At 55.5% G+C, this 12,611-nt stretch overlaps 1 protein-coding gene across 1 annotated transcript in view; it reads left to right on the plus strand.

The window, feature by feature from the left end:
• Positions 1-12,611, plus strand: part of ADCYAP1R1 (ADCYAP receptor type I) — a gene marked incomplete at its 5' end in the record, with an annotated part of 43,423 nt that overhangs the window by 10,838 nt on the left and 19,974 nt on the right. Inside the window, 4 exons of the mRNA XM_080818784.1 lie at positions 4,934-5,041; positions 10,822-10,934; positions 11,593-11,690; positions 12,173-12,305. Coding sequence (XP_080674910.1) covers positions 4,934-5,041; positions 10,822-10,934; positions 11,593-11,690; positions 12,173-12,305 — 452 coding nt within the window. The remainder of the gene's footprint in view (positions 1-4,933; positions 5,042-10,821; positions 10,935-11,592; positions 11,691-12,172; positions 12,306-12,611) is intronic.

The following is a 12,611-nucleotide window of genomic DNA, read 5'->3' on the forward strand; positions in this document are numbered from 1 at the left end:
AATGAGTTGCTGTCCTCAGTTAGAGAAACCCAAGGCTTTTCCCTGTCCTTCTCATCTTCCTGGAAGGGGTTTCTGGGGGGGATTCAGAGCAGGCTCCATCAAGGAGGGGAGACAAGCTAGAGCCCACGCCACCTCTGGAGCATCCTGGGAAGCCCCAAGGTGGCCTTCTCGGTCTCCTGCAAACCCTGTGATGCAGGGCAGGAGGGTGGGCAGAGGGCTGTGAGCTCCCAGTGGGGTCAGGGACATTGTCCCCTAAAGGAAAGCTATTTTTCTACTCGCAGCATTTCTGACATCGAATGTATGGGTTTTCCAGGCTTCTGTGAACACTCGACTGGTGTCCCTACAATTTCATTCAGTTCTGACACTAACTGTCTGCAGTTAGCACAGACCCTTTGGCTAAGAGCTCGGTCTGAAGACTCTCCCCTCCCCCACTTCAGATGCCAATTGCAAATCATGGGTCCCCATGTTATCCACGCTTCTGTCTGACTTGACTACAAATTGGAGGTTCCCATGTCCTGCCTTCTCCTCAGTTTCAATAATTTGCAGTAATGGCTCCCAGAATTCAGGGAAACACGTTCACCAGTTTACCATAAAGGATATAATGAACAGCCAGAATAAGGGGGTCATAGAATGAGGTCCAGAAGGAGCGCAGGAGCTTCTGTCCTTGTGCAGTTCGGGGTTCACCTCTCTGCTAGTATGTGGATGTGTTCATCCACCTAGAAACTCTTTGAACCCCATTGTTTAGGGTTTTTATGGAAGTTCTTTTATGTAGGTATGATCCCCTAAATCGTTAGCCTTTGGTGATTAGGCCCATGTGGGTGGGTGGAGCTGAAAGTACCCGCTGGCAACCAGCCTTCATTGCCCCAGAGTCACCTCATTGGCATAAATTCAGGTGTGGCCAGAAGAGCCTTATGAATAACTGGACACTCCCCTTTCCCTTATCAGGAAATTCCACAGGTTTACATGCTTTGCCTGGAAGCTGCGACTAAGACCAAATACCTAATTCTTACCAAGTGGTGATAATACGGTTCCCTAAACCCAGACACTGGGATTGGGCCCTCGAGTTACGGATTTCCATTATAGTCTTTCCACCTGCCCTGGTACTGTAGGAATTGCCCCTGGGAACCTTAGTCCCTGGAGGGGAACCAGGCCAGGAACCTAAGTAGGGCACCGGGAAGGCTTCGATAGTGTGGCAGGCCATGGGGTAGGGTGGGGCACCGTGGCGCGTAGATCCTGGCAGATGCTTGCCCTGGCAATGGGGCCCCAGAGGGCAGCCCCGGCCGCCCCGGCCAGCCTTCTGGGCACCAGCAGATTGTGAGTGAATCTCTGTTCCTAATTTGAGGTCTGGTCATCCAGAGTTGGGCATACGCTCAGAGACTCTCCGCCCTGGCAGTGCACACAGGGAAATTGAGTCCGGGTGGAGTGGGTAGAGACTTGCCAGCGTCATGAAGGGAGCCCTTGGCAGAAGTCAACCAAATTCAAGTCTTAAGGCTGCCGTGCAGGGGCCTTTCTGCTTCCTCTGCCCTCCCATGCAACCTTCTCAATTTGTTTCCTGTTCCTCTGTAGCCCTGGGCCTGATGGGTATGGGAGGTGGGGCAGGACGAATTCCCCAACCAGGCCTCTAGGCCTCCGACTCCAACCTGGGAGCCCACACCGCCCCTCATGGCATGGCTGCCTGGGGCTCTGCATCCTGCCCTGCTCCTCAACCCTCGGGAGCAAGCTCTGTTTATTTGAAGGGCCCTGAGACCTCAGGAGCAACCGCTGGCTGTCGCAGCTGGCTGGGCCAGGGCCTCATGTTCCACATTAAGGGAACATCTGTTGGCTGGGGCTGCTAGGGCATGGGCCAGGCACAGCCGTGCTCCACGGCCGTTCCGTGACCCGCGTGGGCCGTGGCAGCCAAAGATAACGCTGCTGGGTCTCTTTCAAGGACATGATGTCATAACCAGCCACGTGCCGGCTGGTTTCCTGCTGTGAACGGTGGGCAGGAATCAGCAATAACTGGCTACAGCTAGGAGACCTGGGACCCTGCTCCCCTCACGTGGCCCTAGGGACCTAGTCTTTCTGGTTTGTTTCCCTCAGAATTTTCTGTGGGGCTTCCAGCTCCCAAACTCGGTCATCCCAGGAGCCAAGAGACCTTAGGCCAATGTGACTGGGTGTGAATTCCAAAGTGGTCAGGTTTGGATTCTGAGAGACCAGGTTTTCTGCATTTGGAAGCTTTGGGTACCTTTTTGTCCAAAGGCTAAGTCCGTTGTGGACCCCAACAGAGAGGCTGGGAGCCCATGAGGTCTGCCCTAGGCCCCCTTGCCCGGCCTAGTGCCTGCCCAGGCGTCCTCCGTGACACTCCACTGGAATTTCTCCTCACCTTGCGGGGCTCTGCTTCATCTCCTTGCCTGGGCCTCTCCCAGGGGAATGCTTCTCAGGGACGCCTAATTGAAATAATGAAATTAATGCCAGTAACAGCAATGAACATGCATTGAGTGGGCCTGGAGCTCCGAGAGCTTTACATGGATGAATTCATTAATCCTCACGACAGCTCTGGGCGGTGGGACACTGTCAGTCACCCTCTGACTGTCCTCGATCTGGTAAAGAAGCCCTCTCCAAAGCCCATATTTCTAGACCCCTGAGCAGGATGTGGGTCCCTTCCTGAAATTGTACTCTGCTGTCAGACCCTCCATGTGGCCGCTTCCCTCCTCCACCTTTGCTGCCGCTCTTGGGGATTACGTCACCACTCGCACTTCCTCTGCCCACCTGATAAATGTGCAGTTCCCTGGGGCGCCCTTCTCCATGCCCTTCACACTTCATGCCCTTTCCCTGGGGGAACTGCCGTCCCAGGGCCTCACCCTCTCCCTGTGTGCCAGAGGGGGAAGCAAGGGCTACACCTTGGGAGCCACGCTGAGGACTTGAGGTGGTAGGTCCTCTGAAAGGTTTGCACAACTGCGGGTGGGCTGGGTGTGCTGACCAGATCTTCCTTTCAAAAAGGTCACTGTCACAGCCTTGTGGTGTCGCGTGAAGAGAACACGGTGTCAGTGAAAGGTAGCTTACCCCTTAACTCGGTGGGGCTGAGGGGATGGAGAATAGGACACGAGTGTCCACAAATATTTGGCAGTCAGACCAACCAGACATGGTGGCCCTCTGGATATGGCACAAGGAGGAGGAGGAGACATAGCAAGGGCAGTCTGTTACCGAAACCCAACTTCGGCTGCCCTTTGTTTGAAAAGCCAACACTCGAGAGATGAGTTTTGATTGGAAAGCAATACGAGCTTTATTCAGGACCCCTGCCACTTGGGAAGAAGGCAGGCTTGTCCAAAAGCCAACTCCGAGGTTACTGCTTGGCCCAGAGATTTATTTAAAGGGGTTTAGGGCAGTTACGGGAGGGCAGTGGTCTGTAACATTTCTTGATTGTGTGCAGAAGCCAGCTGCAGACATTATCAGGGTGCCCACAGGTCCTACAGCAGGGTCCAATGACTGGTGCAGAAGGGCTGTGTTCTTTTCTAGGAAAGAATGCATCATCTCTAGGTGTACAAAGAAAGGTTTAGTTAATCACGTGGGTTGAGGGTGCTTGCTAAAGTCTGAAGATGACTAGGTTGGCCAGACGGGCTGAAGTGGCTTCAAGTCTGTCTAGCTGGGGCTGAGACAGGAAACAGGGCTGTAGTGGGAAATGCTGAGTGGAGTCTTGGACAGGCTGGGTTTGGATTACCCGGGGCCTTTCATGGTGGGGATATCCAGCCTGTTTTCAGGGAGTGCAGGTCTCAGGATCCGGGGTTGTCTGTGTGTAGCTCTGTCCCTAAGTCCATGAGCCAGTGATCTTGTCCAGGGTGGGAGGAGTGAGGCTCCGGGGGCAGGGTGGCCAGGTATATCTGCGTTCAGTTAAGGTGGGCAAGGTGGTCCCCATCAGGAGGGTGAAGACGTGGGCAGCTGGTGGCCAGAGGGACCTCATCGGAGAGGAGGGATGACGTCAGAGGAAGGGGTGGAGCTGACAGGAGGTGAGGGAGCAGCCATGGGGCTACAGAGACCTCCCAGGAAAGGCTGGCAGGGGTGGAAGGAGAGAGACACAGAGGGTACAGGGTGGGCAGAGGGGCAGGAGGGTCCGCTGAGCCCCCAAATTAGTACCTGGTCATCAAGCTTGCCATCTTTCTCTTGTTCCTGGCAGCATGTGTCTGGCGACGCACCAAGTCTGGGTGATTCCTAAACACCCCTTGGTCTGCCCTTGCTCCCGCTCCAGCCCTCAGCATTCGCCTGAGTTGGGCCTGTGCCACTACTGCACTGGCTTCTTCTGTCTTTGGGCTCTAAGTCCCTTCACAGTCCCAGGCCTTGGCCACGCAGGCCTCTGCCTGGCCAGCTTTGCCCTCTTCCTCGTCAGACCGCTTGCTGCACCCCCTCCAAGTCTCAGAGCTCGAGCTCTGGAAGGCAGGGGCAGGCCTGGAGCAGCACCCTGAGGCCACCCAGTTCCCGGAACTCCCCTAAAGGCAGAGAGGGCCCACCGAGGAGGCTGAGCTAAAGCTGGACTCCATCGTGATGCTGGAGGCTGGGAGGACTAGGGGAGCTGGTGTGGAGAGATAGTGGGGTGCTCCAAGGACCCCCCCAGCATCTTGTGCTTGGTGATCCCGCCCTGGCCTACTATAGGCCTGCTTCTCCCTTCCCCATAGTCCTCCTGGCACCATGGGGCTGTGAGAGATGAAAAATCAGGTGAGAGCTCCCTCTTCACCTCAGGAGCCCCTGAAATGTCCCAGCTCCTCTTTGAGGGGTCTTCCAGGGATGAGGCTGAGCCCTGCCTCACACAGTGAGTCTCACCTTCTCTCCCTGAAACTGTTTCCTCCCCCTGCAGGGGCCGAACTCACCAGGGTGTGTGTGTGTGCCCGCCTGCATGAGTGTGGTGAGTGTGGTTGGTGTGGTGGGGCTGGGCCCCCTCTCACTATGGTTCTCTCCTCCATAGGCTGCCCTGGGATGTGGGACAACCTCACGTGTTGGAAGCCTGCCCACGTGGGTGAGATGGTCCTGGTCAGCTGCCCTGAATTCTTCCGAATCTTCAACCCAGACCAAGGTGAGTTTCCCCCTGGGACTTCCCTAGGCCATGATTGATCTAGCCTTCTCCCCACACGTGGCCCCAAGACTTCCTGGGATACAAGTACCCAGGACCTGGGACCCCCTGCAGCCATGTTCCCCATTCCAGGGCTCCCATGCTAGCAGGAACATGAGAGTACAGACCCCTGGTCCGCACAGGGACGTGGAAGCTCCCGCAGACATGGCTCCTAGGATGCCCTGGAGATGGGGCCTTGTGGGTGAGGCCAGGCTGTGCTCTTGGATGTGGGCTCCGACTCTTACCCAACTCGGACCTTGAATGAGGCAGTTCACCCCTCTGTCCCCTGCTCCCCATTCCCTGGTCTGTCAAATGGCAGTGTGGCATAGTGACTGGGGAGTTGTGTGGAGAAATGCACACGGCAGCCCAGGCCTAGGCACATGGCAGTGGTCAGTAGTGTAGGTGATGTTACTGTCCATAGCACACATACAGGGATGCTCAGAGGCCCAGAGAGACACCCAGAGATGGACACACAGGGAGACGCTCTCTGGCAGTTGGACACAAGACACTCCCCCATGTCCACACTCACATACCCACTCAGAAACTGGGTATGGTATCACAAAGAGCTCTGCTTGGGACATGTCTGTGTTTGAGGTCTCGGGGGGGGGGGTGGAGCACTGATGAGCTGTGGAGATATTCAGGGGCCCAGACCCATTTGAGAGTCCTAGGGTTGGGCAGTGGCTGAGCTGTGTGGCTCAGGATGTAGGAACGGGGGCACACGCGAGGGGGCGGTGCTCCTCACAAAGGCAGAAGGCTTTACTGACCGCATCTCCAAGGGGAGGGGTCTAAGATGGGTTCATGCTGATCTCTGCTTCGGGTGTGAGTCCACTGGGCTCTCTAGGCCAGTTCCACCTTTCAGCTGGGACCTTGTAGACTCCTGAGAAAGGTTGCTCTCTAGCCAGGCTGCCGAGCTCTGGGTAGGGCCTAGAGCCCTGCCCTCGTCCTCCACCCCACTCCTGTGGCTGTGGAGGGAAGCAGGACACCAAGTTAGGCTGGACTGGGCCCTAGGCAGGTGATGTCCTGAGAACATGCCCACTGACTGCTGAGCACAGGGATGGGGCCTTGTTTAGGGGAGGATGGAGGGCAGGGCCTCTTGAGGGGGTTAGAGGCATCTGAGTGACCTGTGTGCTCATGCACATGACCTTGCCACCTGGCCCTCAGCTTCCTGAGGCCGCCTGCCTAAGGCTTAGACCAGGGTCCTTCTAGAACTGGAGAACTTCTGAGCTCAACTCCATTATGGAGTCCTGCCTACCTCCAACCTCTGACCCGTCTATGAGAGGCAGAGGCACATTCTATTTCACTTCCGGAACGCCAGCAACTGTGACCCTGCCTGGAGGGGCAGGTGCTTGTGGGAGGTAGCCGAGAGGAGAGTGGCCGTATGCTGCGGTGTGGCACCCCATCTGAAGACCAAGGAAGGCAGGGTTTAGCTCCCCCTCCCTGTTACTTCTCCTTATGGGGTGTTCAGCCACACCTCCTGCCTCCAGACCCCCCAGCCCAGAAAGAGGACGCCCCGGGCTCTCCCATCCTGACAGCTGGGGGACTGGGTGTGCCCCAGAGCCAGACAGGAAGCGAATTTGGAATTAGAGGCAAAGCAGTGCAGGAGTGCGGGGTAGAGTGTGCACAGGGGACATCGGTGTGGTGGCAGCCGGTGACTCAGCCACATCGCTGCTGCATTCCTGTGGAAACCGCCTTCCTCACTTCCTTTGTTCAAGTACTCCTCTCATTCATCATTTACCTGAGGTCTCTTGAACGTCTGCTTTGGGTCAGGTACCATGGCAAGACGGCTGCTTTTCAACAACAACAAAAAGGCAGAATGAATCAGTGGTGAACTAAGATGCCAAGGAAATCTTTCCTTCACACTGTGTCCCCTCCCTCTGACAATTGCACCGTGAATGTGTTATTTACACCTGATTCTTAATGGCTCATTAAGGCAGGGCCCTTTAGCGTCTCCGTTCACAAAGCTGGTTAGTGAGACTTGCTTAGAAAGTTGAGAATGGCATTTCTTATTCTAGTTTATGGCTCCCAGGGCTGAATCTGCTCACTATAGTAGTTATTGCTTCCTAGGCTACGGAAGATAGGGGGGGAACTGATCCCTCTTTCTCTCAAACGCCTCGGCTCATCTCTCCTTCGCTGGGTCCCATTCCGAAGGGAGAGGTCGAAGTCTCCTGTGTCTGGCCCACCCACAGCCTACAGTCCTCATGCCCCTGGGTTCCCAGCAGAGCTTGGGCGTGGGGAGTGGGGGAAGGAGGAAATCAGTAGGACCCAGTGAGAGCAGACCCAACATTAGCTCCCTGGTTCACCTATGGGTTCTCTCTTTCTCTGTTTCAGTGTGGAAGCTAGAAACCTTTGGTAAGAGGAACCTTGGAGAGGAGAGACCGCTGATCATCTGTCCATCTGTCCATCCAGTGGGAGCCCAGTTCTGACTGCTGGGAATGGATGGGGGTGGAATGAGAGGCTCCTCAGGGACCAGATTCCCCCCACCCCCACCCCCTGCCTTTAGCCATCCAAGGAGGTGGGGGACACAGGCACATGGAAGACACAGCCCTTGGTTTTGGGGCGCTCAGCACTGATTTGGGAGGATGAGACACACTCGTGGAGGGGATAGAAAATGGGCATGGTACAGCCCTGAATGTGTGTGTGAGCCCATGTAGATACGGACATCCTCGGTGGCCTTGATGTAGGAATGGAGGGCAAGCTTGAGAACAGGAGATACCTAGCTGTGCAGCATGTAGGCAGGATAATGAAAGGTCAGGAGAGGCTTCCTGGGGGTAGGGGGTGGCAGGTCAGTGATGTGTTGGAAATAGGGTTTTCAGAAGTGGAATGGAAACGAGGGCTCATTGCTTGCAGGGGCTTTATCATAAGAAAAGGATGGAGGTGGAATAAAGAGTCAGGAGAGAGGAGAAAAAATGTCCGTGGATGAAGTCCTGGGCTCCCCGGATGAGACAGGTTGGGGCTGAGTTGGAGGCCTCGGACCCAAGAAGAAACCCAAGCCCAGGACCCGTGTTGCTGTTCCTGCTTTTTTCTGGAAGAGGCCCAGTCATCCTTTTGCATTCCTCTCCCAGTCCCGAGGCCCTCCCGCCTCCCTGACTCTATGCCACTTCCACTTCCTGTGGCCCAGTGGGGAGACCTGAGTCATGGGCCGTCCTTAGCATCACTGAAGTACAAAGCAAATGGGATTGATGCTGGAGGGCACGCTGTGTCAGAGAGGGGTACGGCTGCTGTGTGCGCTGCAGCCTTTTGGCCGAGACCCCACCTCTGTCCTTCAGACCAGGGACGGCCCAGGGTAGAGAGTGTGCCACGCACAGCTCTGGCACACCGAGGACCGCGCGTGCTGACTCACACCCGCTTCTGTGCTTTGCAGGAGAGTTCGATTTCCCTGACAGTAACTCCTTGGATCTCTCAGGTGAGGGCATCAACTGCGGCCCGCCACGGGCTGGCTGGAGGGAGGGCACGTGCTGGCACGGGAGCTTGAGGGTCCCAGGTCCAGGGCAGGTGGGGGCTTCCGTGGCTGTGGGATCTTTAGTGGGTCCTTTTCCTTCTCTGTAGAAGGTGTGGATTTTCTCCATGGAAACTTGCACTCGTGGGCCCAGACAGAGCATTGCGTGTATGATTTCTGGGAGCACAGATCTCTCAAAGCCACACTACGGACTCCAAATACAGACACCCTAGATTCAAGGGCCCCTAATATTTTGGAACTCCCTCAGGGGCAACGGTGGTTCTCCAACTTCAACCGTGACCTCAGTCACCTAGGGGGCTCATTAAAACTCTGATTCCCTGCCCCTAGAGTCTCCGATTTAGCTGGCCTGGGGCGGGGAGGCGCTGAGAATGTGCATTTCCAGCCTGTCTTCCCAGTGCTGCTGAGGGGCCTGTCTGGGTAGGGTGCCCATTTTGAGAACCAACGCCCTAAAATCCTGTGCTCCTATGAAATTGCTGGGGCAAAATAATCTGGCGAAGTGGGTGCAGTCACTGTAAGGTTTTGACAATCTAGAGAGTACTCCATCTTCTAGAGATTTCCATCAGAACAATAGTGTGACAAATTCGTGGAATAGTTCTGAACAAAAAGGTTTATACGGTTCTGTGCCCACACTATCTTATAAAAAGAAACGGAGAAAGGAGAAAAATAAAAGAAAGGAAATGGCTTCTACCTCTGGGACACTTTTAAATAATTGCTTTTTCAAAGCAGCTTCCCTTTCCTCTTCCCACCACCTTGCTGTGGGCAAAGCACAGAGGAGAGGAGGCCCATGGCCAAGGCCATGACTCCCCTGGGGCATGAAGACTTTCAGAGGACTGGGAAGGAGGTCGCCAGTAACAGCTTGACATGGATTTGCTGGAAGAAGGAGGAATTTGGCATCAAAATGGGGGATGGAAGCAACTCCTCTCCCTGGGCCTTCCAGGCATCCTCCTTGTCCTGTGTCATAGGACTTCGAATTCGAGAAGCGATGGAGACCGGTAGTCTCCCCACTCTGGGCAGAGCTGTCTTCTGTGGCAGGGTCATTCACCCTCCGCTTCTTCGCAGAGTCCCAGCAAGTGTGTTTTTGACTCTCTTGGCAAAAAAGAATTGGCCTCATTTCTTCCAACTTTACTGGCGAGGATGCAGGGTTGGAAAAGCAGAGGGGTTTCCTGTCTTGGCCTCTGCCCTTGCCTCCTTCCTGACCTCCCCAGAGGTGGCCTTGGCCCAGCAGGGGGAACTGTCCAGCAACATGGGTGCTGGAGCCCCTCTTCTGTGGAAGTGTCTTGTACACAAGTTCCTGGCCCCTGAATCCTGTGAAAAAAGAACCATTGCCACGTGTCGTAATATACCAGGTAAACTCCCAGGAAGCCAGTCTGGGAACCAGGGTTGGTTGGGGCCAGAGTCCAAGGCTGGAGTAATAGGGGGCTGCTGACCTTCTCCCCTCCATGGAACATCTGTGGTTCACCCTTGCAGACAATCGGGAGAGGGGAAGATGAGATGAGCAATCATTAAAGGCTAAAAGGCCCCAGGCGGGGCAAAAACCAATCTAAATTCCACCCTGCAGACCGTAAATGACTCTTTCCCCTTTGGTGTCCTACAAAATGGCCTTTAAAGTCTATCAAAAGGAAATTAAAGTACATTAGTGAGAGGAAACAGACCTCTAAACCTGGGAAGACAAAAGTTTTTTTTTTTTGTTTTTTTTTTTAAACCTAAATACATATCTTAATAAGATCTGGCACTAGGTTAATGGAAGTCTGGTCCTTGTTAATCAAGCAAGCCATACATGGCTTGGTGCGGGAGTTCTGGAGCTGCTGTAAAGCACAGAGCTCCCAATGTCTGAGGGGCACTCCTACCCCAAGGTCACTTGAGCTGATTCCTGGACCAGAATACCTGGGTTGGGGAGTGGTGGCTGCTGGAGTCTGCAATGGTGATCTCACGTCATTCTTTTCTGTTCACTGACGTTTGACAAGTGCTGACCCATGGCCTGGGGAAGGGGCCAGGGGCACTTCCCAGGTCCAGAAGAGAGGAAGGCTCGGTCCTCTTGGCCCTTGTTAAGAGATCAGCTGTGCCTTGTCCTCCCCTGTGTCCTTCATGTCCAGGCTGAGCTAGAGGTCGCTAGCAAGCACTATGTTCCCTCAGACAGTGGAAAATTTCACGAACCTTCAACCACCATGCTTCCCAGATGTGCATATGCGGTTTCTAGAAATTCCCACTTAAGAAGTAATTTTCAAGTAAGAATTGCAGGGTCTCCTTAATCATTCCCGTGCCTCACTGAGTGTTTCTTCTGCTGCAGACATGAGGGTGGTGAGCCGGAACTGCACAGAGGATGGATGGTCAGAGCCCTTCCCTCATTACGTAGATGCGTGTGGGTTTGATGACTATGATGAGTACGAGCCCGGGGACCAGGTGAGTGGCTGTCTCTATGTGGAGGTGTCAGGGGTCGGGCTGCGGAGGCTGGTGACCAGGTGTCCCCACCAAAGACCTTGGCTCCTGTTGGGCCTACAGGTCTCTCCCTGGGCAGCACGGGGGCACCTGCTGCATACCCAAGCCAGACACACAGAGGGCAAGGCCTTTGTTCATTCGTTCTGGGCCAAGAAGCATCTGCTTTTCTTCCTGAGTTCCCCCAGCCCCCACCACATGTCCCCTACCTCCCTGGCTACTCTTCCAGGCCGCTCATCCTTCCTGTGGCCCAGCAACCAAAGGGTTGAAGCTGGGCCCAGCAGGGGGCCTCCTGGACACTTCTCCAGGCCAAGGTTGATGCCGGTTCTGGTGGGTCAGTGCCCCTGCACTCAGCAAGCATTTACTGAGCATTGACAGAGTAGAGACCCTGTGGAGGGGAGGAGGAAGCTTGTGGGGGAGAGGGTGGAGGACAGGGTAGTCGAGGCCCTGCCGGGGCCCGGGTGGGGGGTGGTGGAGGTGGAGAGGAGATGAGATCAGCTAGAGGTGAAGAAAGGAAGGTGGAGCTGGGTGGTGGGCCCCCAGGGTAGGCAGGCCCTGGCCTGAGGGAGCTGGGGGCTGGGGCAGCTTCCGTGCGGAGCCCTGGATGTTTTGTGCTTTGCTCCAGGATTATTACTACTTGTCGGTCAAGGCCCTGTACACAGTTGGCTACAGCACATCCCTTGTCACCCTCACCACTGCCATGGTCATCCTTTGTCGTTTCCGGTAAGACCCCACCCCCTGCCACCCACACCCCAGCAGCATTCAGAGTAGCAGCACCATAGCTCAGAGCCCTGGCTCTGTCCCACCCACCCTACCCTCTCCCCTGGATGTCAGCCCTGGAGGGCCCTTAGAAGGTGTTTCCCCCACCCCTATGCTAACAGGTGGGAAACTCCATCCAAGAGAGGGCAACTGATGTGTCCAGGGCCACACAGCAAGGGGAACCTGGGCAGGAGACCCCCATGCCTCACTTTTATCTTCCTGGTCCAAAGGGACAGAGGCCACAGGAGGGGAAAGTCTGGTGTCTCAGAGTCATGGAGCAAGGCAACAAAGGCCTGGGTGTGAGGGAGGATGTAGAGAGGTGGAAAGGTGGGGAGCCCCCGAGTCAGAGCCGTGGAGCTGGCCCAGAGCAGAGCTTGGAGCGGAGGAGGGGATGCCATGGGGATCCTCACCTCAAGACCTCTTCTCCCCCCGGCCTGCTGGTGTAGGAAGCTGCACTGCACCCGCAATTTCATCCACATGAACCTGTTCGTGTCGTTCATGCTGAGGGCCATCTCTGTCTTCATCAAAGACTGGATCCTCTACGCAGAGCAGGACAGCAACCACTGCTTCATCTCCACCGTGAGTGTGTGGAACCCTGGCAGGAAAGCCCTTCCAGGGCTCCCTTCCCTGTGACCCTCCCGCCCCACCCCCTCTGCCATCCAGATGCTTTCCTGCTGGGACAGTGACTGTCCCAGGGAACGCAGAAATCCAGGAAGGATGGTGAGTTGCTAGCAACCAGCAAGACCCCAGCTCGATGTCATTTCCTGTCCCTCAGTCTATGTGTGTACTTGACACACAGTGTACTTGGCACACATGGCAGAGCCGATGTGGAGGGTTGGGTGGAAACACTGGGTCTCGGTGGCCCAAGAAGAGAGGGTTTGCCTG

This window comes from Martes martes, assembly GCF_963455335.1.
Source record: "Martes martes genome assembly, chromosome: 11".
NCBI lineage: Eukaryota > Metazoa > Chordata > Mammalia > Carnivora > Mustelidae > Martes > Martes martes.